General features: G+C 40.0%; 1 protein-coding gene and 1 pseudogene across 3 annotated transcripts in view; one reads left to right on the top strand and one right to left on the bottom strand.

The window, feature by feature from the left end:
- Positions 1-1,546: 1,546 nt before the first annotated feature.
- Positions 1,547-26,440, top strand: part of Ankfy1 (ankyrin repeat and FYVE domain containing 1) — a 74,157-nt gene continuing 49,263 nt past the window's right edge. For 2 of the 3 annotated variants that reach the window (XM_019205602.2, XM_019205603.2), the window contains exons 1-3: positions 1,547-1,601; positions 22,957-23,149; positions 25,609-25,727. In XM_019205602.2, coding sequence (XP_019061147.1) covers positions 1,592-1,601; positions 22,957-23,149; positions 25,609-25,727 — 322 coding nt within the window. In that variant the 5' untranslated portion in view covers positions 1,547-1,591. Of the gene's footprint in view, positions 1,602-17,947; positions 18,015-22,956; positions 23,150-25,608; positions 25,728-26,440 lie in introns of those variants that run through there. The other variant, XM_019205604.2, reaches the window with a different exon arrangement.
- LOC104853423 lies at positions 21,378-21,952 on the bottom strand (annotated as a pseudogene).

Raw genomic sequence — 26,440 nt, forward strand, 5'->3', positions numbered from 1 at the left:
GTATCCCTTCGCACTTTGTCTAAGATGTGCTGCTCCCTCAATGCAGCTCCTCTAAACACCTCCCCGTCCATACTTTTAGCCTTGTGACACAATTTGAACATTGATTCCTGAGTACACAATTGCTTTTTACACATTCAGTACCTTCTCTCCTTCCATCTCCTAAGTATCTACCAGCCAGAATCCCCTTTTCTTCCTCAAAAATTTAACGATTGTTTCCATGATCAAAACAATTAATTCCTTTGTCACATCATCTCACTATTAAATGCTTTAAACCTCAGCAGCGCCTACAACTTCCCCAATACTGAACACTTCCCCTCTTCAATTCTGATAACCCTCATCCTATTTTCAGATCTTTGTTTCAACATTTCCTTCTCCAAGGCCACCGCTTCCCCTTCAGCTTTCACCTGTTGATGCATGCATTCTTGATTCTCCTTTGAGAAAAAAATTTTTTAAAATTTTATGGTGCTAAGGATCAAACCCAGAACCTCACCAAGCACTCTTTAAGTGAAAGGCCATGCTGTTTAGCTATAGTACTCTTTAGTCCTGAATTTTACTATTATGTAACATCCCCACATTCACAAAAGTATTTTAACACCTGGGTTATGTTCTTCCTTTCCTATCTTTCAATTTCAACATCTAATTTTCTTGCCTTTTCATTTCCACTCCATGTCCCAACTGTGGGCTTTGTCATCTCCTAGTGCTATTTAACTTACGAACTTCAATTTGTCACTTTGAGCACAGAGCTCTCTCACCCTTATTTGCACTGCACCGATCTTCAGTTATTTCAGTGTCCTCCAGTTTTCATGACTCCTATATCAACCCCTAGCCACTAATCATAATGACTTAAGCTGTAGTCTCATAAACTCCCCTTTCTGTCTCTATTAGGCTGTATATATAATTTTAAAATTTGCAATAAAATCCAAAGCCCTGGACATAGGCTGTCATTTTCAAATTCTCTGCTTTTGCGGCTAAGTGGCTGAATTCTAGAAAAAGTGACCCATCCACAAATACATGAGAAACTATGCCTTCCAGTCTCGGGGTTCTCTTTCAAATTTTCTTCACTCCCCTCTGGTCTTCTTGCCCAAGAACTTCACATATAAAATGCATGCCATATACCATATCCCCGAGAGCTCCTCTCCCTGCACATTTATTTGCCCATATGCCCTTGTTTTCTAAAGTCTTAGTGGAATAACAGGTGACCTGCCTCTAATTCTTTCCCCTACTATCATATCACATGCAAAACATCTCATACTTCGTTCCTTCTCCATTGGCTCCCTCCTCCCATCTCACAGTGTTACAAACCAACCTCTAAACCAACAAAACTTCTCAGGGAAGCTTCTCCAAACAGTAACCTATACCCTTTGTGTCCTGCCAAGGGAGTGGAATATGACAGAGCCCAGTCAACGATCTTTTAGTGGTCGGCCTCCAAAGTACCTTCTTATGCCGAATCCAGCGTTCCCTTTCACTTTCATTCACTCCAGTTTTATCCCTCGACTCCTCCCTTTGCCACGCCTCTCATTGCTCTCGCGAGACTTGGTGACTCCGTTCTGGGCTCACTTCTCGCGAGGCTGCAGGCAGAGCCCGGCTCAACATGGCGGAAGGTAGGTTTTTTTTTTTTTTTTGTGGACTCGCGCGGGAAGGTACGGAGTCGTAGGGCGCTGCTGGCCAGACGGAGAATCTCTGGAAGGGATAGCCCGGCATGGTCGCATGGGACACAGCGGGTCTCTCGAGCCTTCCTCCACAGCTTCTGCTGAGCTTCACGGGCCGGGGTCCTGAGCGCTGTTTCTATGGCAACGCCCCTCCTGCTGTCTGACCCAGCGGGACCCGGGCTGGCTGCGGATCCGCGGTGGGAGGTTGGGTGCCGTGTTGAGTGCTGCTGCCGGGCGTCTAGGGCGGTAGGGTAGGCTTCTTGTATTATCCGCGGCTCCGGGACGGTGGAGGAAGTGACCCCTTTCTTAGGAAATCGAAAGTGCTGTCCTGGCATGTCCTGCATCCGGAAGGGGTGCATCCTTGCTGAAAAGCTTGGGACTATTCTGGGTGAGGGGTTGGAGAGAGCCAGGGCTGCAAGGGGCCGACGCATCGTCGGCATTCACTGTCTTCTCTGGGCCCCACAGCAGGCTAGGGTGGAGGATTCTTTCTCCGACTTTACAGATTGGGACAGGAGGAAGGGGGTTGCTTTGGTAAGGGAGTTGGCCAAGGTCACACCGCTGGCAAGAGGTGTGCTAAAGCCAGACCTCGGCTCCTTTGTCTCCCAGTCCAGTCCTTAGGTCCTTCCTCCTTCAATGTAGCAGTATTAGGATCCTTCATTGTTAAAGCCTTACTGTACAGGTGGCCAGAAGAGAAGACCCAGCGATGGGGAGTTACCATACAGTGCCTCTCCTGGCTACCCTGTGTTTGGAGAAAAATACTTTTTTGACCTGATGTTTGTTAAAAGACCACACTTGGTCATGACTTGTCCTGCTGGTTTTGAGCTAAGCTTTGACTAAACCCACTGTTTCTTGGTTCTTAGATTTGGGTAGCACCTAACAGTTTTATAGGCTTTGCTCATTTGGATTATATTTAAAAATAACTTGTGAAGGACATGTTGGTACGTTATTTGCTCTTTAGATAAAGAAATTCAGATCAAAGTTATAGAAATAGCTGGGACTAGACTCAATTTTTATCTTTGCTTTTTTTTTTTTTGAGACAGGGTCTCTCTATGTAGTTGGGGCTGGCCTTGAACTCACTATGTAGTGCAGACTGGACTCAAACTTTCAGTGATTCCTGCTGCCTCCCAAATGCTGGGGGATTACAGATGTGAGTCACCATGTCCAGTTTATCTTTACTTTTCCTACCTTGTTAGACCCCTGGAGAGGGAAACTGGGTGAATACTGCCTGAAAGGAGAGGAGGAAGCAAAAGAACAGGAAGGAAGCAAGGCTTTGGGTAAATCACAGTGTTGTTTTACACTGTGGGTAACCACTGAGTTGGAGCTTCTTGCTCAGAGCAGTGAGGTGGAGTAGGAATGTTCAGGATGACCTTAAGTTAAGTATAGTTTTGTCTTTTTTTTTTGGTACCGGGGATTGAACTTGGGTCTTTGCGCTTGCAAGGCAGGCCACTGAACCGCTTAGCTAAATCCCCGGCCCCCAAGTATATTTTGTCTTTTACAGTAGGAATAGAAGTTGATTTTTGTAGGATTACATTACCCAGGTGGAAGTTGTGGAGGGTAGCTGGTTTTTTTCATTCAGTGGTTTTACTGAGCTCCTATTGTGCTTTATCTCAGGTTCCAGCCATGGGGAGTTCATACAGGTTGAGGTCAGTATACAGATCGTTTACCTGCAGGCACCCTCAGCTGTGTGTTAGGGTGAGCTTTAGAGACATCTAGCCAGTAGATAGGTAAGCAGTCGTAAGATTCTGACTTCACAGTTTTATATTTTTTGCATCCCTGTTCTGACCTTAGTTCTAATTAAAACTTTTCAAAAGTGATCTTGTGAACTTTTATTAGGAAAAATTGAGGAAGGCATTTTAGGCCAGTCAGGTCATTAAACTGAAGGAGATTGATATGCATAGGAAGCGAGATTAGCTAGGAAATGTTTTGTAAGGTGTTACTTATTTAATACTGTTTGTATTTTAATCAGAACTGGCAGAGCTGGCTACTGTTGTTCCGAGATACTCCTTTACATATAAGCCAATAGCAAAAGTTTATGTCATGTAACATTATCTGTAGGCACACTCCCTGGAAGCTGCCCTGATATTGGTGGTGGTTTGGTGATAGTGAGAATTAGGGCCTAGGAATAGCAATAGAACCTGGAGAGACAGAGTAAATATACAGTAGTTTCTAAACAATAACTTCTTATGTGACTGTTTAGAAAACAACCTTCTTTTCTCCCATCAATCCATGGTTTTTGGTTTCACTGTGAGACAGTATTTAGCTTATGTCTGTCCTAAAATTGGTTCCCATTTCTATTCTATGTACATCTCTTTGACTGTCCTACTAAGCCTTCTAGATAGACTTCCTGCTTTTACTTTTTTCCTTAATTTTGTTTCCCCATAGCCTATAGTTACAGTTTCTCATGTTCCTTTAAAACAAATCAGATCTCATCTTTCCCATTCTCAATGTCCTTATCCCTCTATTCTAACTTCATGGTTCTGTATGATCTTAATGAATATTCCAGAGCCTTTCAGTGACCAAATTCCACCAGAGTCTGGCCCTTGCTTAACATTGCAACTGTATTTCCTACTTCTCTTTCACTATGCCCCTGCCACAGACTGGCTGTTCTTGTATATGCCCAAGATGCTTTTACTTCTGTCTTTGTCCTTGCAGTTCCCTTGACCTGGCACAATCTTCATTTCTCTGTGTGGCTGAAAAACTTCTGGTCATTTTGTTTCCTAGTCAGTGGTCATCTCATTAGAGCTTCCTTCACTGGAGGATAAATCCCATGAGGACAGGAACTTTTCCCATTTTGTCCCTGCTGTATTTTTCAACATAGAATTATACCTAGGCTGAAGATGTAGATCAGTGGTAGTGGTTGCCCATTAGGATGCATGAGGCCCTGGGTTCAATCCCCAGTACTACCCACTCCCCCCAAAAAAATCATGTCTATAGTTGAAAACATGTAAAGGCCAAGGGTGTACTTCAGTGGTAGAACATTTACTTAGCATGTAGGAGACACTGGGATCAATTCCCAACATTGTTTTTTGTGGGAAAAAAAAAAAAAAAAGAAAAAGAAAAGTAAGTTGCTGGGATATATCATTAGTCTCTTATCATCTAATCTGAAGGTTCCACTTTTCTTTTTCTTTACAGTGTTACGAATCAGGCCCAGGGTCCTGTATATGCTAAGCATGCAGTGTAGCTTTGAGCTACATCCCAACTCTCTGGTTTGACTTTTATTATGCTCTGAATAACATTAACTCTACTAGGATCTACCCTTCATTTCATCCAGCCCATTTTAGTCTTACATTTAAGCATAATGCATAAGAGCTTGGACTTTGCAGGTGAATTTTAGTTGAACTAAGCTGTAATGATAGGGAAGTCAGTTATTTGCTCTCAGCCTCAGTATCCTTAAATTGAGGCTGGTTTTTATCTCACATGTAGTTGTGATGATCAAAAGAAAGTACATGGGGGCTGGGCATTTAGCTCAGTGGTTCCACTGTCTGCCTTGCAAGCGCAAAGTCCCGAGTTTGGTCCCCGGTACCAAAACAAACAAACAAAAAAAGCACATAAAGGACACTTTTAGCAATGTATCTGATGTTTGATTCTGGCATGCAGTCTTTCTTTTTGGCTTCTCTTAAACCACTCTCTCCTTCCCTTCCTAAGTAAAACAAAAGTAAAAACTGAAGGAAGAAGGAATGAAAAGAGTAAAAACTGAAAAAAAATGAAAATGGTTTGTTAGAATTGATCATGAACTTCACTAATTGAATGGCATTTGATTAGGAAAATGTTTTGATGACAGTTTAATTAATGGGTAAAGGCATTTAATTATTTTGAGAATTCACTACCCACTAGCCACACATAGCTACTTGAATTTAAAATTAAAATTACACATATAGTCATACTAGTCCCATCCCAAATGCTAAACAGTCGTGTGGCTAATGGCACCCTTACTAGATAGCACAGATTAATGGAACACTTGCATGTTCACTTTGCACTAGATAGCATATTCCAAAAATGCTTACTCACCATAGGGAGGTAGAAATAGAGAAGAAATTGCTGTCTTTCCAGTTTTGAAATTTACATGTTCATTTATGGTTTGACTCATTCAACAGATGTGCCAGGCTATCAATAATTATGTAGTCTAGAGACCTCTTAAGTACTCTTCTGTTCCATTCTTGTTGTTTTGCTACCAGGGAATCAAACTCAGGACCTTGCACTTGCCAGGCAGGCAGGGAACCACTGGGCTAAATCCCTAGCCCTCATTCTCTTTTTTTACTTTTCCTTTCTTTCACTTCTGTTAGCTTTCTCCTTGGGGATTTTTTTTTTTTTTTTTTTTTTAAAGCAAGGAAACAGGTTATCCTTTTACCCCATGATTGAGGATGCTACTGAGTCATGATGAGACGTACGGGGTTTGGTTGCTGGCAGTGTGTTTTGCTACAACAGTTTGAGACATTGTCATGATGTACAGTCATGCTGAACGAAATGAGAAAGTGCTGTCTCAAGACTTCCTTGTTAAATCTGAGTATAGTACAGACCTGTGGTATTTGTTGAACTCTACCTAGCAGGGAGGAGGATATGTAATCGTGGAATTGGAATGGAGGCAGAAGTCAGTAGTTTAAAAAGAATAGAGAAACTTAAAACCTATTGTTTATGGGGAACTCTGAAGTCTGGGTGCTTAAAAAATGTTTAAAAAGTCTGATAAACAATCATAAGGTAAAAGGCACGTAGGAGTTACTGTGAAAAATTCGAGAATAGGAAGAGCTTTTTAAGGGCAATAGTGGGAAGTGTGTTTTGAGAGGTCTTTGGTTCAGGAGACAATGTTTAAGCTAGACTTGGAAAAATAGCCCTCTTTTGGATCTGGGGACATGAAAGTAGGGATTCGATATTCACAATTGAAGGAGTAGTGGGATATGAGGTTGAAAAATGTTAAGGACTATATTTATGAAAGTTACTGTTAGAGCATTTGTTAGGCCCACTCAGTGGGTCAGGGAGTGACATTGCCAAAGGGTGTATCAGCCAAGCTAGGGACTGCTGAAGTTGAGGCATGTTGATGTGGCCACAGGATAGAGGATGGATTGGAAGGAAGGGAAGCTGGAGGGGAGGATATCACAATTGATTATGAGTCATTTAGTGAGGGGCATTGAGGCTAGTGAGGACTGATGTGAGTAAGAGACAGTAGGAGGCATCAAGACAGGACTTTTGAAACCTACTTAAATGTTGGCAAGAGAGTTTAAAAGTGTCTCAAGGGTTCTAGAACTGGATGACTCAGATAATGACTGAGCTGCCAACCAAAAGAGGAGGAACGGATTTAAGAACAAAGTACCTTTTTTCCTTGTTTTTTTTGAGACAGGGTCTTGCTGTGTAGTTCAAGCTGGCCTTAAGCTCATGGTGTAGCTCAGGGTGGCCTGAACTCAAGTACTCCTCCTGCCTCAGCCTTTCGAGTGCTGGGATCACAGGCGTGTACCACCACGCCTGGCTGAGAACAAAATATCTTGAACCCAGTTTCATGCATTTCACCCATTCTTTCCTCTATGCCAGTGATGACAAACTTATGGTGCACATTTGTTTTTCTTTTAAGATAGAAGATGTCAATATATGAGTTGCTTTTTCTAAACTAAAATCTCAGTATTCAGGTTTAATAGCAATGTTGGCACTTTGTGATAAATAAGTGAGTTTGGGTTTGCAGTTTGGGCACTCAGTCTCTAAAAGGTTCTCCATCACTGCTCTATGCTGTCATTCTACTAGTTCAGACTAGTGGTTCCCAACCAGGAGCACCTTGGAATCTCCTAGGGAACTTTTAAAAACCTAGATTTATGCCAACATATTGTACTAAATATTTTTAATTAAATCAATATTGAATAAAAACATTTTTACTGAGTCAGCTTTTAAACAAATATGAGCTCATGTATATAATGGAATCTTTGCTACGTAAGAAGTACTTAGTAGGAGCTTTCTTTTGTGACTGAAATAAAAGAATTAAAAACCAAAACAAAACTTTGGTTGAAAAATGGCTTTGGTACTTTGTCATAGTGTCCAAACTAGCTAAAGGGTAGAAAGCCAAAATAGTGTGTTTGAAGTGTCTCTTAGCACCATCATATTTTAAAAAATAGCTGAGCTTTTTTTGTTTTTTTGGTTTGGTTTTTTGAGACAGGGTCTCACTATGTAGTTCATGCTGGCCTTGAACTTTTGGGGATCCTTCTGCCTCAGCTGCCCAAGGGCTGGGATTACAGGCATGAGCTAGCATGCCTGGCTTTTTTCTGTGTTTGATGAAGAAGATACACAGTGGCAGGAGTACTGTGACCATTCCTAATCTTTTGCTCTGTCTTCCACATGGTATTAATATTTTCTTCTCTTTCTACTTCCTTTCCTCTTTTGGATTTTTTTTTTTTTTTTTTTTTTTTTGTACTAGGGATCAAACTCCAGACCTTGCCCTCGTAAAGCCAGCAGAAGAACCACTGAGCTAAATCTCCAGCTCTTCCCTTACTCGTTTCATGAGGGTATGATTTGAATTTGGATTCTCAACAGTAAATATATCCCCTTTTTTCTTTCTCTTTTTTTTTTTTTTTCTCGGTACCAGGGATTGAACTCGGGTCCTTGCGTTTGCAAGGCAGGCCTCCGAACTGCTGAGCTAAATCCCCGGCCCTTTTTTTCTTATTCTTTGTTGAATTTTCATATATTTGCATTCCTAATTAGTGAGTATTCAGTTTTATTGAAAGAAAAATCCCATCTGCACTCTCACAGATTTAGAAAAGTAGTTGTTTTTTGTTTTTGTTTTTCATTTGTACCGGGGTCAGAACTTAGGTCCTTGCATGTGCATGTCAGGTGGCAGAACCTCTGAGCTAAATCCCCGTCCCTTAGAAAAGTAGTTTTAATGCATCACTTGTAAGAAACTTTTCTATTCTCATAGAATAGAAGATCATACGCAAGAAAGATCATATGTTGTGGGAGGACAATATTCTGATGAAATACTGTATGTAGATGATTCTAACACATGGCTAAAACAAAACTTATTCTTGTAGTTCTTAAAATAGGATCTTAATACAGCCTTTACAGTCTTTTTTCTTATGTTTTGTTGTTGTTTGTTTTTTTGTGGTACTGGGGATTGAACCTAGAGCATTTATACTGAACTATAGCTACAGCCTTTAAAAGAAATAATTTGAGCAAGGGATTTAGCTCAGCAGTTCTGCCGCTTGCCTTGCAAGCACAAGGACCTGAGTTTGATCCCCGGTACCAAAAAAATAATAATTTGAAGCTGAGCATCTGGTGCCAGGCACTGATGCCTGGACTGTTTCTTAACTGACCTCTGATGTGTTAATAGTCTTTGAGAGAGCCCGCATACATACATTTGTCAGTGTAGCATATAAACCCCTTCCTTTTGTCTCTGAATCTAGGAATCCTGTGTTGCTGCTTGCCAAGACAGGCTTCTGTCCCTCTGTTCATTAGGTTCTTAATAAATTGCATTCTTTGTTAAAAAATGAAAGAATTTTCTGACTCTGAATTGTCTTTAAAAGTCAGCATAAAAGGCATCCTAGGGGTTTCTGGGGTTCTAATTTAAATGTTTGGTAGTCAACTGACAGAGGCATACCCTCTGTGTTGGAGAATAAAGCCCCTGATTTATCATTCCCTGAAAAAAAAATATATTTTGAGATAGGATCTCACTTAGTTGCCCAAATTGGACAATTTTGAAATTCTCCTGCCTCACTCCACAAGCGTGCTGGTTCCGTTTTGTTTGTTTTTTGCTCTTCAGTGATAGGGATCAAACCCAGAGCCTCATGCCCACCAGACATGTGCTCTACCTCTGAGCTACAGCCCCAACCCTCCCAGAGTGTTGGAATTACAGGCTTGCACCACTATGCCCTGTCTTCATTTCTCTTTAATTGACATAAAGCAGAGTAGGGATGAAGTCATTTAGTAATTAAAGAATTATGGAAATGAAACATTCACTACTAAAATTGTAGCTAGAATGTAAGAACTGTTATAGTAAGACTTTAGCTAAGCAAGATGGCACATATGTGTCTGTAGTCCCACCTTCTTGGGATGCTGGGGTAGGAGGATCATTTGAGCTCATGAGTTTGAGACCAGTCTGGGAAATGTAGTGAGGCTTTATCATAAAAAATAAAAGAAAACCAAAAGGACTTTCTGAACACAGTGGGATTAAGATGGAGTAGGCAAAGGGGTTTACAAATTGCCATTAAAATGGGAGTGGAAGGAACACACTTAATTCCTGGCTAGTGAATACTTTTTTTTTTTTTTTTTTTTTTTTTGGTAGTACTAGGGGATTGAACTCAGAACCTTATGCTTGCGAGGCAGACACGGTGCCACTGAACTAAATCCTGGGCCCAGATCAATACATCTTTGATATTCTGACATTAGAGTTGAAATCAGCCAGCATGGTATAATGAAATGGGCTCTTGATTGAGACCCTAAATCTTGAATCTGCCCCCTACCTAGTTACGTGCCTTTAGGTATTTCACCTAACCTGTATGGATTCAACTTTTTGTTTTTGTTTTGTTTTGTTTTTTGAGATGTCTTGCTATGCTGTTCAAGCTGGCCTTGAACTTACTATGTACTCAGGCTGGCCTTGAATTTGTGGTGATCCTCCTGTCTCAGCCTCCTGAGTGCTGGAATTATAGGTGTGTGTCACCATGCCCTGCTACACGTAGGTTTTTTTGTTTTTGTTTTTGTTTTTTTCCCTGGTACCAGGAATCAAACTCGACCTTGCACTTGCAAGGCAGATGCAACACCACTGAGCTAAATCTCTGGCCCCTACATATATCCTTATAAAAGAAAGCAGAGGGAGATCTAACATTTTTTTGGAGGGGCTATTTTGTTTATTTAAAGGGAAAACTGAAGCTCTGTATCAGATGATATTTAACTTTAAAACAAAAAAGAAAAAACCCTCTTAACATGCTACCTTATGTTCCGTCAACAAAGAAAGCAAAGTGACTAAGCAGAGGTGTACAAGACAAAATAGAACCTCAGCGGCTGGCCAAGATTAACATTTACAGAAGAACTACCAGCCTGAACTACGTAGTGAGTTGCTGTCTCAGAAAAGAAAGGGATACATGTAATTGTGTTTAATGCTTATGCAGATAATTTAGGATGATCTCTCATCTCAAGATTCCTTGAACTCCTTTATATTCATTCATTCAATCCTATTCCTCTGGCCTCTGGATACCACTGATTTGCTGTCATTACTTTTATATGGAATTATCCAGTATATTGTTTGGGTCTGGCTTCTTTCATTTAGCTTTTGAAGTCTATCCATGTTGCATGTATCACTAGTCCTTCCCTTTTTTGTTGTTATTGTTTTTTTGTTTCTTTGTTTTATTTTGTTTTGGTACTGGGGACCAGACTCAGGACCTTGTTCTTGTGAGGCAGGCAGAGAAACAACTGAGCTAAATCCCTGGCCCATTATTGTTTTATTTTTGAGACAGGATCTCATTATGTTATCCAGCCTGGTCTCAAATTTATAACTTAACCCAGGCTAGGCTCAAACTTATGATCCTCCTGCCTCAACCCTTTGAGTGCTTCAGGTACAGGTGTGTGCCATCATGCCCAGCTCTCTAGTCCATTCTTTTTTATTACCATGTAGTATTCCACTGTATGGATATACTACAGTTTGTTTCTGTTCACCTGCTGAACATTTTGATTATGAATGAAACTTCACTGAACATTCAGGTGCAAGTCTTTGTTTGGACATATGTTTCATTTCTTTTAGATAAATGCCTGCGAGTTGAATTTTCAGAAGGTGTGTATGTCAGGCTTGTGGGGTAGCTCAGCGGCAGAGCACTGGGCCAGAAGGTGTATATATTTAACTTTATAAGAAGTTGTTGGCCAGCGTGGTGGTGCATGCCTGTACAGTAATTCCAGTACTCAGGTAGTCTGAGGCTGGAGTATTGCCAGTTTGTGCCCAGCTTAGGCCACAGCAACCATGTCTGAAAATAAAAAAAATTCAAATAGGGTTGGGGATGTAGCTAAGGGTGAAGGCCCGGAGTTCACTTCCCAGTATTGGAGAGGGAGGGAGAGAGAGACAGAGAGAGAGAGAGAGATTGTCAGACTGTTTTACAGAATGGTTGGTCATACCCTTTGCATTCCTACAAGCATCCTATGAAGCTTTTAGTTCTCCACATCTTTGCCAGCCCTTTTTTTTTTTTTGGAGGTATACTGGGGAAGGCCCTTTGCACTGAGATATAGTACAAAGTCTTGCTAACTTGCCCAATGTGGGCTTGAACTTGAGTGTCTACTGAGATTTTTATTGGAAGTGCGTTTGTCACTTTCTCATCATTTGGATAAAGTGCCTAACACCTAAAACTTAAAGAAAGAGAGCTTTATTTTGCTTCAGTCTTGGAAGTTTCAGTGAAATGCACAAACAGAATGGTAGAAGGATCTGGAATGGTCTGACATGGAAGTCATGGCAGCCTGGAAGCAGAAAGAGAAAGGAGAATCTAGGGAGGGAGGGAGACACACCCTTCCAGGTATATCCCCCTCCCATGATCCAAGTTAGAGGCCCCAGTTAGAGACCAGATGACACTTCCTAACAGCACACACAGCTACTGAAATCATCAGTAGATGAATCACTGGTGAGATTGTGCCCCCATGATCCAATTACTATCCAAAAGCCCCACCTTGGAGTACCTGTGAGTTCTGGGGGACATTCTAGAGTAAACCATAAACCATATCCAGATAGGTTTTGATTCTATAAATTAGTTTGGAGACACTTGGTTTTTTTTTTTAATGTATCGGGAATTGAACTCAGGACCTTGCACTTGTGAGGTAGGTGCAGGCACCACTGAGTGAAATCCCCCATGGAGACACTTCATATCTTAACACAGTTGAGCCTTTTAATCCGTTAGTATGTGTAACTCCATTTATTTATTTTTCTCTCCCTCCTCTCTCCCTTCTTCTCCTTCCCCTTTTCTTTCCTATTTCCCTTCCTTTTCCCCTTCCCTTTCGTTCCTGCCTGCCTGCCAGCATTCCTCCCAACTTTTTGAGACAAGATTTTGCTGTATGTCTCAGGCTAGCCTTGAGTTTGCTTTATAGCCCAAACTTACCTCCATCTTGTGATCCTCTTAACTCAACCTCCTCAGTACCAAATTGTAGACATATGCACCATGCCTGGCTTGTCTCTTCCCAGATCAGATGAGATTGGGTGCATGCTTTTATCTAATTTCTGTCAGCAGTGTTTCATTATTGTCACTGTGCACTTTGTACATTTTTTTTGTTAAATGTATCCATAAGAATTTAATACATTTGCTACACTATTATGAGTGATTACCACAGCTTGTACTTAATAATCCAGAACTTTCAAGGCTGGATAACAAAGGAAATGGAAGTAAGAAAAAGAGTCTGATTTTAGGAAGATGTTAATTTGGTTTTGGACTTGTCAGGTTTGTTGTACCAGTGGGTCCCCTTTTCACTAGGAGCTGTTGGAGAGAGAGATTTTAGACAGTTTATATAGAGACAATAAAAGGAAAGTTTAGAAAGGTTAATTCTAGGTCTGAACCTTGCAGGACTTTTAGAAAGTAGGTAGTCAGAATAAGAAATGAAGGACTATAAAAATGGTAGGAAGAAAAGTACAGTGTGGAGGTAGGAAGCTAAAAACACATGTGTCAGGAATGAGGTGATTGAGAGTGAAATACTGCAGAAAAGTTGAACTTAAAGAATAACTTGGAAAAGGCAATGAAGTTTATAATAGTGACTAAGACTGTACAGTAAGAGTGATGTGGGTATAAGCTGTTTCTGAATAGAGAGGAAAGGAAGTAGTGGCTAAAGAGTATTTTTTTGAAACTAGGTAAAGAAAAAGAACATGATAGACTTGGCCAATGATGGCATACCTTTTAGAAACCAAGTGCCAAAACTGCAACTCAGAACCTACTTATTTATTGCAAAGTGCCAACACTGCTATTAAACATAAATACTGAGGTTTTAGTTTAGAAAAAATAACATCTTTTGTCTTAAAAGAACACAGTAACAGAGCTTTCAGTGATACAGACAGCTTTTTATTGAAAGGTAAAAGTTTTCATTTGGTGTGCTTTTGCACAATTAATGTGAACTTTGCTGTTGTATTCATGCTGATAATTTGTCAAATCTTGGCTCATACTTTGTTCAAGAGCAACACATGCAGCAATCAGGTCTCCTGTTAATCTGTTTCTTGTATCAGATTTGATATAGTTCAAAGTTGGAAACAGCTGCTTACAAGCATAAGATGATCCAAACAAAGTAAGGAAAGCAGTCCCAAGTGCTTTCATTGACTTAAAATTATTTTGCAGAGAATAACATACTTTAAGGATTTAATTTTTCAGAACTGTCAGCTGTGCTGTCCTTTGTCATCCTTTCACACTCTGTCCTATCAAATGTTGTACACGGGTCATAGAATTTATTTTTCCAAGTAGACCTTTCTTGAAATTCTAATAGTTCCATTTCCAGATTTCCAAAATTTAACCAGCGTAAGCAGGAAAGATCAAATTCTTCAACTTTAGCTTTAATACTGGGTTATCTCCATTGTATAGAACTGTAAAACTCTGTTACTAAATTCTCCTTTGCACCTGCTACAGTGCTAGAAAATTTCTTGTAGATTTCCTGATGGCTCATAGGATTGACTGTAAATGTAGAATTTTTCTATGCATTTTTTGATTTGGAAAATATTTAGCCACCCACTTTCAAGGTCTCTTTCAAAACCCTGTGATTTTCTCTCAAATATATTGATGTCACAAAATATCCTTTCTGCTGTTTTCACTATACCTTGTAGTTTTTTGTTCAGTACATTGAAATGTAGTGTAAAATCTGTTGCAAACATGAAGTTAAGCCAGTCCATATCGATGAGCTGTGGATATTCCTCCCCTTTTTTGTTCATAAATAGCCTAATTTTATTTGAGCAGGCTACACATCTCTCCGGGACTGGTCCTCTGCTCAGCCACTGGACATTATTGTATATAAATAAAGCATTGTCCTGTGCCTGAACTTCATCAAGACGTGCTTGAAACTGTCAAAAATTTAAAAACACAGGCCATTATTTAACATTTTTGTGACATCTTTGAGAATGTCCACTAAATTTTTGCTGCTTTTCTTGGCACAAAGAACTTCTTTATGTATAATACAGTGAAACTGAATGACTAGATATTTTGCTTCTTTAACACAGAACTGTATGAAACCAGATGTTGTCCACACCATGCAAGGTACCCTGTTGCTAGTAATTTAAACCACTTTAATCTTGTCTTGTGACAAAAAAGCCTCCATCACAGCATTGTAGATACTTATCCCTTATTCTTCCAGGCAGAGACACCAGTTTTACCAGTTCTCATGAGGTGTTGCCAACAGCATAATTCAAAAGTACTGCTACCTTTGCATGATTATTTATATCTGTGCTTTCATCCAAGCACATGGAGTAACAGGCTGCCTTTTGTAAGTCTGTGGTGAGCTGCTGACTGTCACTTGCCATGCACAGGACTTGATTTTTAACAGTATTTCTGCTAAGTGGCATCTCAAAGATGTGCATAATTTTATACTTGTTTGGGAAATCATGAAAAAGAGAATTGCTCCCAGACTCTGGCCATTTTGACAAAAATCCCCATTAGAGGGGCCTTAATATGTTTTGCTATGCACAGTGAGATTTAAAAGCTGGTCGCTTTCTATTTTATAAAGGTGTTACAAAAAACTAACATACTGAGATTGATATTTCTCCAATTTCTCTTAAAAAAACTCCTTTCAGTTTCATCAAGTTGGGCAAAACTTTTGTGGTTGGTGTCAAAGTGCAGTCTGACACTTGATGTGCAGCACAACATTTGCACTACGTAGAATACGTAACGCTTTCCCATTGCATTCACTCACTCCAAATGACCCTGTCCAGGTCTCTTGGAATGGTCTTCCACTGTTTTCAGTTTTTATTTTTTTGGTGGAGTCAGTTTTTGGTGTTCAAGCATAAACTTTAAAAATAAATGAAGCATCCAATCCAAATCTAACCCTATACCAAAAATAGCTAACACTGTTAGTTGACACTAAAGAATTGGATATTCCCTGAATCAGCAGTCTGTGGCAGTGATTCTCAGCTGGGGTTCCTTTTGAATTTGCTGACCATCATTGTAAGGGAGCAGTGTTCACTGGCCACCAGCTTTTGGCCGGCTCTGAAAAAGGCATCTGAATGTATTTTCTACGTTGTGGGGCTTCTGCAAAGTCACAAGCTGTCCAAGCAAATATATGTGTATATCTCCTTGCTTTTGTTTTCAGAAATTCTTCACAAATAACCAAATATGATGCTGCATATTATGTTCATTTATGTCAGGGGGCAGCACAGCATTAAAAGAATTTGTCTCTTAAATAGAATATCTCTTTGCTAAGTCTTGGATACTGAATTTTAGTTTTTCATAAGAAACTCAAAGCTTAATCTTGTGTTAATAAAAACAAATGAATTAAATCTGCCAGTCCAAGCAAATAGATATAGATATAGATATAGATATAGATATAGATATAGATACATCTCCTTGGCAGCACACTGACCAGCCATGTGAAAGCTCAGACGAGTTGTGTGTAGTGAGTTGCAGCTCCTGACATCATCTCTTGGTGCTGCTACTCCTTTCTGAGCATGGGTGTGGCCACCATGTGCACTGTTGCCTGATGCTTGGCTGCTGGTGCAGTGCTGGGGCAACTTGGCTCACATGTTGACAGAGAGGGCTCTCGGTGCCTGCTGTTCACCACCACTAGACCAGGCAGTCTAGAGTATAACCATGTGGAAGAGAAGTTTTTCCTGGATGAGATACTGAGACTGTAGAAGAGTGAATGGAAAGAAGCTGGCCTTGAAGATGCAAGGGCTGTTTTAGTGGTATAGTCTGGTAATGGGAAGTGGAGGACATAGAGTGCTAGGCATTTGGGACAGATTAACTCTGTTTTTCCACTTCTGTTTGGTTCTGTGCATCATTTTGATATAGTAATACTTTATCACTTTAAACAGGGTCAGTAAATCATAACCCCACCCCACTTCTTTTTTTAGATTGGGCCTCGCTATGTAGTTCAGTTCAAGCTGGCCTTGAACTTACTATGTAGCCCAGGCTGGCCTCAAATCCTCCTGCCTCATCCTCCTGAGCACTAGGATTACAGGCATGTACTACCATTCCTGGTCTCTTTTCTCTAAATCTGACCTGAGACTTTTTGACTCGTTTTTGTACAGTCTTCAAGCTAAGAATTTATATATTTAAAAAATGTTATATAACATCTTAGAATGTAATTATAATTGTAATTTATTTTATTTTCCTAAATTTTGAAAATACTCGACTATATTTTTAAACAATATTTTAGGTGGTTGAAGAAAAATAAAAAATATATCATGACATCAAAATTCTATGAAATTGAGTTTTCAGTGTCCATAACAGCATTATTTTTGAAGAACACAGCCACTCATTCATTTTTGCTTTTGTGTTATAGTAGTAGAATTGAGTAGGGCCACTGAGACTGTATGTGCACACAGTCTAAAATATCTACTCTCTGGGCCTTTATGGAAAGTTTGGTGAGTCAGGCGTGGTAGCGCACGCCCGTAATTCCAGCGCTCAGGAAGCTGAGGCAGGAAGATTGTTGTTTGAGGCTGGCCTGGGTTACATAGGGAGCTCATGACCAGCCTGAACTACAATGGGAGTCCCTGTCTCAAAAAGAACAAGACCAAAAAGGGCTGGGGATTTAGCTCAGTGATTCCGCTGCCTGCCTCACAAGCACAAGGACCCGAGTTCAATCCTCAGTACCCCCCAAAAAAATTTCTAACAAAGAAAAAAAAGTTTGGCAATTCTGACCTAGAAGGAGGACTGTTATAAAGATAATAATTGGTGGGGCAACCCACTTTCTTATCCCCCTTGTGTCTTTCTTATATAGAAGCTGTCTTTCTCTCAATAAATTTTTCCTACTCTTAACCTCCTAAATAAATAAATAAATGAACATCACATGGTTTCTCTTATATGACAGACCCATAGTGTAAGTAAATTAAAGAGCAAAATAAAAGATAATGGGAAACAGGGAAATAGATCTTTTGCAAATGGGAAGGGGGTAAAGAGATGGAAGAGGGAGGAAGTAGAAAAGAAGATGTAAGAAGAATTAAGATGTGTTATGTACGTATAACCAACTCCCCATGATGAATGTAATCAGGTACTGCAAACGTACTAATATTTAAAATAAGACACAAGCAAAAAAGAAATAGGTTAAAAAAAAAGATAATTGGTTCTCTTCCTCTTCTTATTCTTCTTCCACCTCCTGTTCATCTTCCTCTTCCTACTCCTTTTCCTTTCTCCTTTTTTCATTTTTGTTTGAGAAGTTCTTGCTATGTAGTCCAGGCTGGGATTGAACTCACTATGTGGAAGCTGACCTTGAAATTGTGATCTTCGTGACTCAGCTTCTAGGTTAAAGGTGAGTGCACCACCATGCCAGGATGTTGGTTCCTTTTTGACTCTCCCATGTAACTTCCCAATGAAGGATTTCTTAATTTTTTTTATTTTTTTGGTACTGGAGATTGAACTTGGGTCCTTGCACTTGCAAGGCAGGCCACTGAACCGCTGAGCTAAATCCCCAGCCCTAATAAAGGATTAAAAAAAAAAAAAAAAAGACATTGGGCCCTTTATTTTAGCCTAATTCTGATCACCATGAATGCAGAATATTTTGTTTTAAGCATCTTTGATCACGTTAAAATTGATATACTAGGTAGGCATGGTGATACACATCTGTAATTCCTGTAGTCTGGGAAACACCAGGCAGAGGATGGCAAAATGAAGCCCAGCCTGGGCAGCTTAAGTGACTTAGCAAGACTTTTGTCACAAAATAAGAAAGGACCTGGGAATGTGGCTCAGTGCAAAGGTCTTGGACTCAATTCCCACAAAAAACACAAACTTACAATATAGTATAGCTAGGATGCTTATTAAAACATCTGACCTCACACTGCCCTGGTGAAGAGCAGGTCCTGTTTTTTTTGAGCAGGTGGTTATTATTTGGAAAGAAACACAATGAAATTGTAAATGGCAGTTGCTGACATTTTTCAGCGAAAATCGTAGACTTATCAATTAAATTTCTGGGCTTCATTTTCTAAAGGAAAGTTAGAATAGAAAAAAGAGGAAATCTCAGTTAAAAATTAGCCACAAAGTAGTAATAAACCATATAAAACCAGTATTCTAAGTGAGGTAGTTTGTTGTTGTTGTTGTTTTTTTTTTTTTTTTTTTTTTTTTTTTTTTTGCAGTGGGGATTAAAACCAGGGTGCACATGCTGGGCAAGTGCTCCACCACTGAGCTATGTCCTTAGCATTTGCATTTTTAATTTTTTTGGTTCTAGGGATTGAACTTGGGTCCTTGTGCTTGAGAGGCAGGCTGTGGCACTACTGAGCTAAATCCCTGGCCCTTTATTTTTATTTTTGAGATACAAAATATCACTAAGTTGCCGAGGCTGACCTCAAACTTACCTGCTTCAGCATGCTGAGTAGCTGAGATTACAGGTATGTGTCACACAGGAATATGATATACCCCTAACTCAGTTACTCTTCACATAATATTCTGAGATACTATTGCTATTCCCATTTTCCACACAAGAAAACTGAAACAGAGAAGAATAATATGCTTCAGGTCACAGGTAGTAAATGGGTAAGCTGAGCAGTGTCAGTGGTCTTGGGAGGAGGATGTAGAGAAGCATGTGAAAGAGAGCCAGAATCAGAAAGAAGGTGGCATTGTGGTTGCTGAAATGAGAGAAGAAAAGAGATATGCTGTGTCACAGAGGTCCAGGAGAAGCACTGCCAAGAGTCCATTGCATTTGGCAGTGAAGGTCATTTGGAGAGAGGAGCCGAAGGGATTGTGGAGACAGAATGAGGGAATGGCAGAGGAATAACTGGTGAGGAAATGCTGTGTAGCAGCTAGAGATGCAAGGGAAGGTGTTGCCAGATGTGGTGCGGCAGTATGGTTTTGCTTTGCTAGATACTTGAACAGGTTTTGTGCTGAGGATAATCACTCACTGAAACAGATTGGAGTTGCTAGAGGAAAGGTTGTTGATAGGAAAGCAAAGGCTCTGAGGAGGAGAGGAAAGGAATAGGATTTGGTTTGTTTGTTTGTTTGCTTTTTGAGATAGGGTCTCACTATGTAGTTGAGACTGACCTGGAACTCACAATGCAGCCCAGGCTGGTCTGAACTCACAGAGCCCCTCCTGCTTCAGCCTCCCTAGTACTGGGATTACAGGCATACACTACCATGCCTGGCAGGAATAGGATTTGGAGCATGGAGGTATTAATGGGTGGGAGGCAGGGAGGTACTTTCTTCACTGAGGTAGCATGGAGTAGGTGAAGTGAGCATGGTTGCTGGTGTTGTGGGCGGTGTTGGCTCAGTCTTTCTTGGGACACTGGCTGAAAAGGAGTTAGGTTAGATACGAAATGGGCCTGAGAGCAGTGGCAGTATTTGGAGTATCTGTGGTGGGAAGCAGGGGGATGAAGGCACCAAAGGGCAGGAGATGACTGTAGCTGCGCTATGGCTCGGTAGTTAGCAATGTTGATTTATAGAGGTACCTTTTGCCACAGTAGCTTGAATTTAACCCTGTGTCCTACTAGGACTCCAGAGCCAGGTAAAGGAGAGAAGTTTCTTGTTTGCTTCCTCAGAGAAGCCTTTTGTGGCCTACTAAATGTAATGTCTTTATTTATGGGCTCTTGTTGCTCTGTTTTTTTTTTTTTTTTTTGTTAAAGGGGATTGAACGCGTCCTTGCGCTTGCAAGGCAGGCCACCGAACCGCTGAGCTAAATCCCCAGCCCTGTTGCTCTGTTTTTCTAAGTTGTAATTTTGTGTTTGATTTTTCTGGTGGTTATAAATTAAATCATTTGATTTATATTTATTTTCTGCAGTATCTAAAAGCTCTGAGGATGGGTATGTCTGATTTTTCTTATCATTGTTCAGTATCTGGCACCCAGTAGACACTGGGTGAATGATTACTAAATTTAATGAAACAAATACAATGGTTCTCACCAGGGTGATGGCACATGCCTATAATCCCAGCACTCGGGAGGCTGAGGCAGGATTGCCAAGCGTTCAAAGCCAATTTAAACTACATAGTGAGACTCGGTCTCAGGTAACCCAAAGCAGAACAAAACAATACACTGATTCTCAACCTTTCTGTCCCACACTCCTGTGGAGTACAGCTTGCTTCATTATAAACTCTTTATGGTCTGCCCTGATCTTCACCTAAAGGAGGGTGATATTAGGTGGTACAGGATAATGGCTGGGGAAATCATAGTGTCTGGAGTAAGGATAGACACCTGTGCTCTTTCTTGTGCTAGCCTAGCCTCAAACTATTTTTTTTTTTTTATGGCTCTTTTCAGTTTATTGCATGAAGGAGTTATACTGGTCAAGTAGACACTGGGTGAATGATTACTAAATTTAATGAAACAAATACAATGGTTCTCACCAGGGTGATGGCACATGCCTATAATCCCAGCACTCGGGAGGCTGAGGCAGGATTGCCAAGCGTTCAAAGCCAATTTAAACTACATAGTGAGACTCGGTCTCAGGTAACCCAAAGCAGAACAAAACAATACACTGATTCTCAACCTTTCTGTCCCACACTCCTGTGGAGTACAGCTTGCTTCATTATAAACTCTTTATGGTCTGCCCTGATCTTCACCTAAAGGAGGGTGATATTAGGTGGTACAGGATAATGGCTGGGGAAATCATAGTGTCTGGAGTAAGGATAGACACCTGTGCTCTTTCTTGTGCTAGCCTAGCCTCAAACTATTTTTTTTTTTTTTTGGCTCTTTTCAGTTTATTGCATGAAGGAGTTATACTGGTCCCAGTGAAAGCAGACCCCAAATGGTTACATTATACAAGCTGTAAGGTTTTTCAACTGGTGACAAGGGACAGAAGGGATATTCTGCTCATTGGAAGGAAATCCTCTCTTAAGCTTCAGTGAACCACAAGCACTTTAAACCCATGAATCTTCAGCCATGCACTTTAGGCAGTCCAGTCTGTACCAGGAACTGGCATGTGTTCTTGTGCTGGTCACCCTGGAGCTGCATTACTTCTTCATATTCTGAAGCTCCATTACAGTACCACTGCAGGCAAATTTCTTCTTAAATGCCTTCACCAGTTTCTTTTTATCATAATCATCAGTGATTCCTTGAACAGTGGTAAGTGTCTTTCTGCCATTTCTCTGTTGGATTCTTACGTGGATATAACCTTCAGTGCCAGCAGGAAGCAGGTCATCACCCTTACTTTCGTGAGCAAAGGGGTCAAAAGAGTGGAGGTTTAGATAGCAGAATTGTATGATATGATTCTCATTCGTTTTCCTCAGTGGAAGGTGGTTGTGTGAGAAGGTAGGGACACGGATTGCAGGGAAGCAGGGGATTCAAGGGGAAGGCAGCTGAGCCCTCAAGTGGCAGCTCAGTGACTTGGCACAAACTTTGTGATCTGGGAAAATTTGTAAGTTAGCTGTGCCCCAGTGTCCCCTTATATAATGTTTGGTTGGTAGTAGTACCTACCTCATAGGGTTGTTATGGAGATTACATGAGAGAATTCATGTAAAGCCTTTAGAAGTGCATACAAGATGTGAAAACTAGTTATTGCAACTAGTGATTTGAAAAAAGTTTCCTAGATGATTTTGATATCCTTCCTTTCTTGAGAGTTCTGGCTTTATGGTAAAAGATTCGTAAGGTAGGCACCCCTGTCAAAACCATTTTTGTTTTCGTTTTTGAGACAAAGTCTTCCTCTGTAGTTCAGGTGGGACTTGAACTCACTGTGTAGCCCATGTTGGCCTCAAACATGTAGGGATCTAGCCGAGTGTGGTGGTGCATGCCTGTAATCCCAGCACTCGGGAGGCTGAGGCAGGAGGATCACTGTGAGTTCAAGACCATCCTGGGCTACATAGTGAGTTCTAGGTCAGTCTCAACTGCATAGTGAGACCCTGTCTCAAACAAACAAACAAACAAAAAAACCCAAACATATAGGGATCTCATAGCTTTAGCCAGCCACCTGAGTGCTGGGATTATAGATGTGCACCCTCATGCCTGTTTTTTTTTTTTGAGACAGGGTCTCCCTTTGTAGTCCAGGCTGTTGAACTCAGCAGTCTTACTGCCTCAGCCTCCCAAGCCTCCACGCCCAAATTGCTTGTTGGCATCTAATGTGTGTAGTGGTTTTCTCAACTCATTGACTAGCGCCTGGAACAAATCCATTTTCGTCCTGCAGGAGTATCATCAAGAAATGGTAGAAATATCATGTGGCTGCTCACTTTTGTAGCCTTCCCATCTGGACTGAGGAACATTGACTGTTATCTGCTTTACACCTGCCATGTTAACTTAGTTCTTTGGGATTTTTTTTTGTTTTTGTTTTTTGTTTTTGCAGAGGAGGTGGCCAAGTTGGAGAAGCACTTGATGCTTCTCCGACAAGAGTATGTCAAGCTTCAGAAGAAACTGGCAGAGACAGAGAAGAGATGCACTCTTTTGGCCGCACAAGCGAACAAGGAAAGCAGCAGTGAGTCGTTCATCAGCCGCTTGCTGACAATAGTGGCTGACCTCTATGAGCAGGAGCAGTACAGGTAAGCTCCTGGATGTGGGAAGGGGAACCCTCTGCTTTACTCCTGGGCCATCACGAAACATTGCAGCTTCTCCTCCTCATTTACTTTGTTAAGTTATTTCTCTTTAAGCAGGATTATTAGCAAGCGTTTATTCCCTAGAAAGTCAGGTCCTTGAGGGAGAGTTTTTGAAAAACTTATTTATTGTCTGTCTCCAGCACAGTGTGGGAGTCATGGCAATAGCATTGCTAAGGCAGGCAGGAATTACTTTACATGTCTAAAAATTTATAGATATCTTTTACCAAGATATTAAAAATAAATACTTTGTTCTCTAGCGTGCATTTTGTTGAATTTAAATAGTGTTTTTGTACACATCTCAATAACTGGAGTGACTGCTATGTAGTGTTTGCAGTACTAGGGGTCAAACCTAAGGTCTTGCACATGATAGCAGGCACTCTACCTCTGAGCTATTCCCCATTTCTGACATGTGTTTTTTAAAACTATTATTAGATGTCAGGCATGATGGTGCACACATGTAATCCCAGCAGGAGGCTGAGACAGGAGGATCACCATTAGTTTAAGGCCAGTCTGAACTACATAGGGAGATTCTGTCTCAAAAATAAAAGCCAAGCCAGGTGTGGTAGCACACACTTGTAATACCAGTACTTGGTAGGCTGCAGCAGGTGGATCACGAGGAGTTTGAAGCCAGCCTGGACTACATAAAGAGTTCAAAGCCAACCTGCACTACATGGTGAGACCCTGTCTCAAAGCAAAACAAAACCAAAAATACAAAAACAAATTAATTAAGAAGGAAAGTTATTATTAGCAATTATTAAAATCCTTGTCTTTCCTTCCCTTTGGTATGCCAGACTAGAAAGAGAAAAAAATTGTTTGACTTGACATTTTATGAGTAGAAAGCCCTCAGAAATATTCTTTTTATATTTTTTTGTGACTAAAGGTTAGAATTATGATTGAAACAGTATAGACATTGAAAATCCATTTAAATTATTAGAATATAACTCTTTATAAATATAATAGAGATAAATTATTTGTGCTTTGTAGATAGCTTCCTATTTTCATTAAATTTTTAAAACTTTATGATAGGATATGATTTGAGACAGTTTTAAATATAATATTAATTCTTTTTTTAGTACTAGGAATTGAACCGAGGGCCTTAGCATTGAGCTACATTCTCACCTCCTTTTTTGTACTTTTTATTTTGAGATAGGGTGTAAGTCACTAAGTTGCCCAAGCTGCTTCAACTTGTGAGCTTTCTGCTTCAGCCTCCCCAGGGTTCTGGGATTACAAGCATGTGCTACAATGCCTAGCTAGAATACTAGTTCTGTTTTTCCTTTGTATTTATTGATTAATATATTTTATGACACGGTTGTAACAATGTGAAATAACATGTATTACTCTTGCAATCTAATGTAATTAATTACAGCTTAGTCTTTAATCAAGCTGAAATTACTTATATTCTTACACGCTTATAAAGTGTGTTCTGAATAAAATTTTATGGAGTTAAATTTGTTTGTGTCAGCATTATATAGAGGCCAAATTCTGCCTGGGTCTCCTTTTTCATGTAATAGTTTTTCTTTTTCCCCATATAATAGTTTTTAAGATTTAGTTTCTAAAGGATTTCCCACCTAATAAATAATTGTAAGGGGAAGTATGAAAATGTAAATACAAGTAGGGTGATGGAAATGAATAGCTTTGCACTGCTGCCAGCATAGCCATATCATATCAGCTCCGTGGGTCATCTTGGCTTTTTTGTTAACTGCCTAGAAGCTTTCTTCCCTTAGCATTGATGTTTGAAAGGTAGACATAAATATGTGTTCCAGGAACTCTTTTCATGTAATGATATATAATAAATAATAGAAACATGTTTTGAGAAAGGAAATATCTCTCCTCATTTCTTTATAAAAGGTTGAGTAATAAATGGCCAACATTAGGTCCAAATGCTGCTGGTGAGAACAGGCATCCAGGTATTGGGTTTCTAATTCTTGACGGCTTTGTCAAAGCCAATTTGTTCATATTTTTCTATTTAACCTTGTTTGAGCATTCGTATGGAGCAGAGTCGCGCTGTAGTCTCAAGGTTGTCATCATAGTCTTTAAGGTTTCCACCTTTCTCTCTGTGATTTATCTTGATTTGTTCTATATGAAGCATCTAATTTATATATTAGTATTAATCATTCTACTTAACTTGTAGTTCACCACCATAAGAACCCTATAAGGAGAGCATTCTGTGTGAATTAGATAGATGTTAGAAATAAAAAAAATAATTCAAGCAACATATTGTAGACATTGCCCATCACAATCCAGCATAATCATATAGAAATAATTTTGCCATTTTTTTTCGTTTTATAGATGCATTTTTATCAGTCAGTACCAATGTATTTATTAGCTATAAATCCTAACTATATCTAGTTATGATGACATTTTTCTTTTCTTAATCCAGATATTTTTTCTTTTTTTTAAATCAGTGATCTGAAGATCAAGGTTGGGGGCAGGCACATTAGTGCTCACAAATTTGTCCTGGCAGCCCGCAGTGACAGCTGGAGTTTGGTCAACTTGTCTTCCACTGAGGAGCTGGACCTGTCAGGTGAGCCCCTGTTCCATCAGGAATACAAAAGCGACAGCATAAGAACTTTGGGCAGAAAGTCGTGGTGTGTCATTTTGAAATACTGTGGTTTAATGAAAGTAAAATAATTTTCTTATCAGTTGGTGAATGCTATAAACTACTTAAATAGTCACTCTCAAGAGGTTGTACTTTGTGGTTGCTTGTATTTATTATTCTCTGGCCAACCAGTCATAAATATTTGAATATCTACAACAATCTTATGACTTATAAAACAGACATACTTTCTGTAAGCCCATTTCATATATAGATGTGTTATGTACTCCAAGAAGGGATGGGGATGTAGCTCAGTGGCACTCTGCCTGCCTGGCAGGTGCAAGGTCCTGAGTTTGATCCCTGGTACAAAACAAACAAACAAAACGAAGAACATTAAAAGTATCTTTTGAAGGCATTTATTTTTGACTTCATACAGAATAGAATTAATGCATAATTTAAAAAACCCATTAGTGGGCTGCGGATATAGCTCAGTGGTTCTGCAGCCTGCCTCGGTCCTGAGTTCTATCCCCAGCACCAAAACAAAAAAACCCATTAGATTGACCTGGTATGGTATCATATGCCTGTAGTCCCAGCTCTTGGGAGGCTGTGGCAGGAGGATCTCTAGGAGTTTGAGGCCTATATAGTAAGAACTGAACTATATAGTAAGAACCTGTATTTAAAAAAAAAAAAAAAAAAAACCA

The sequence above is a fragment of the Fukomys damarensis genome, unplaced genomic scaffold (assembly GCF_012274545.1).
Source record: "Fukomys damarensis isolate Sample0158 unplaced genomic scaffold, DMR_v1.0_HiC HiC_scaffold_13, whole genome shotgun sequence".
In the NCBI taxonomy this organism is placed as follows: domain Eukaryota; kingdom Metazoa; phylum Chordata; class Mammalia; order Rodentia; family Bathyergidae; genus Fukomys; species Fukomys damarensis.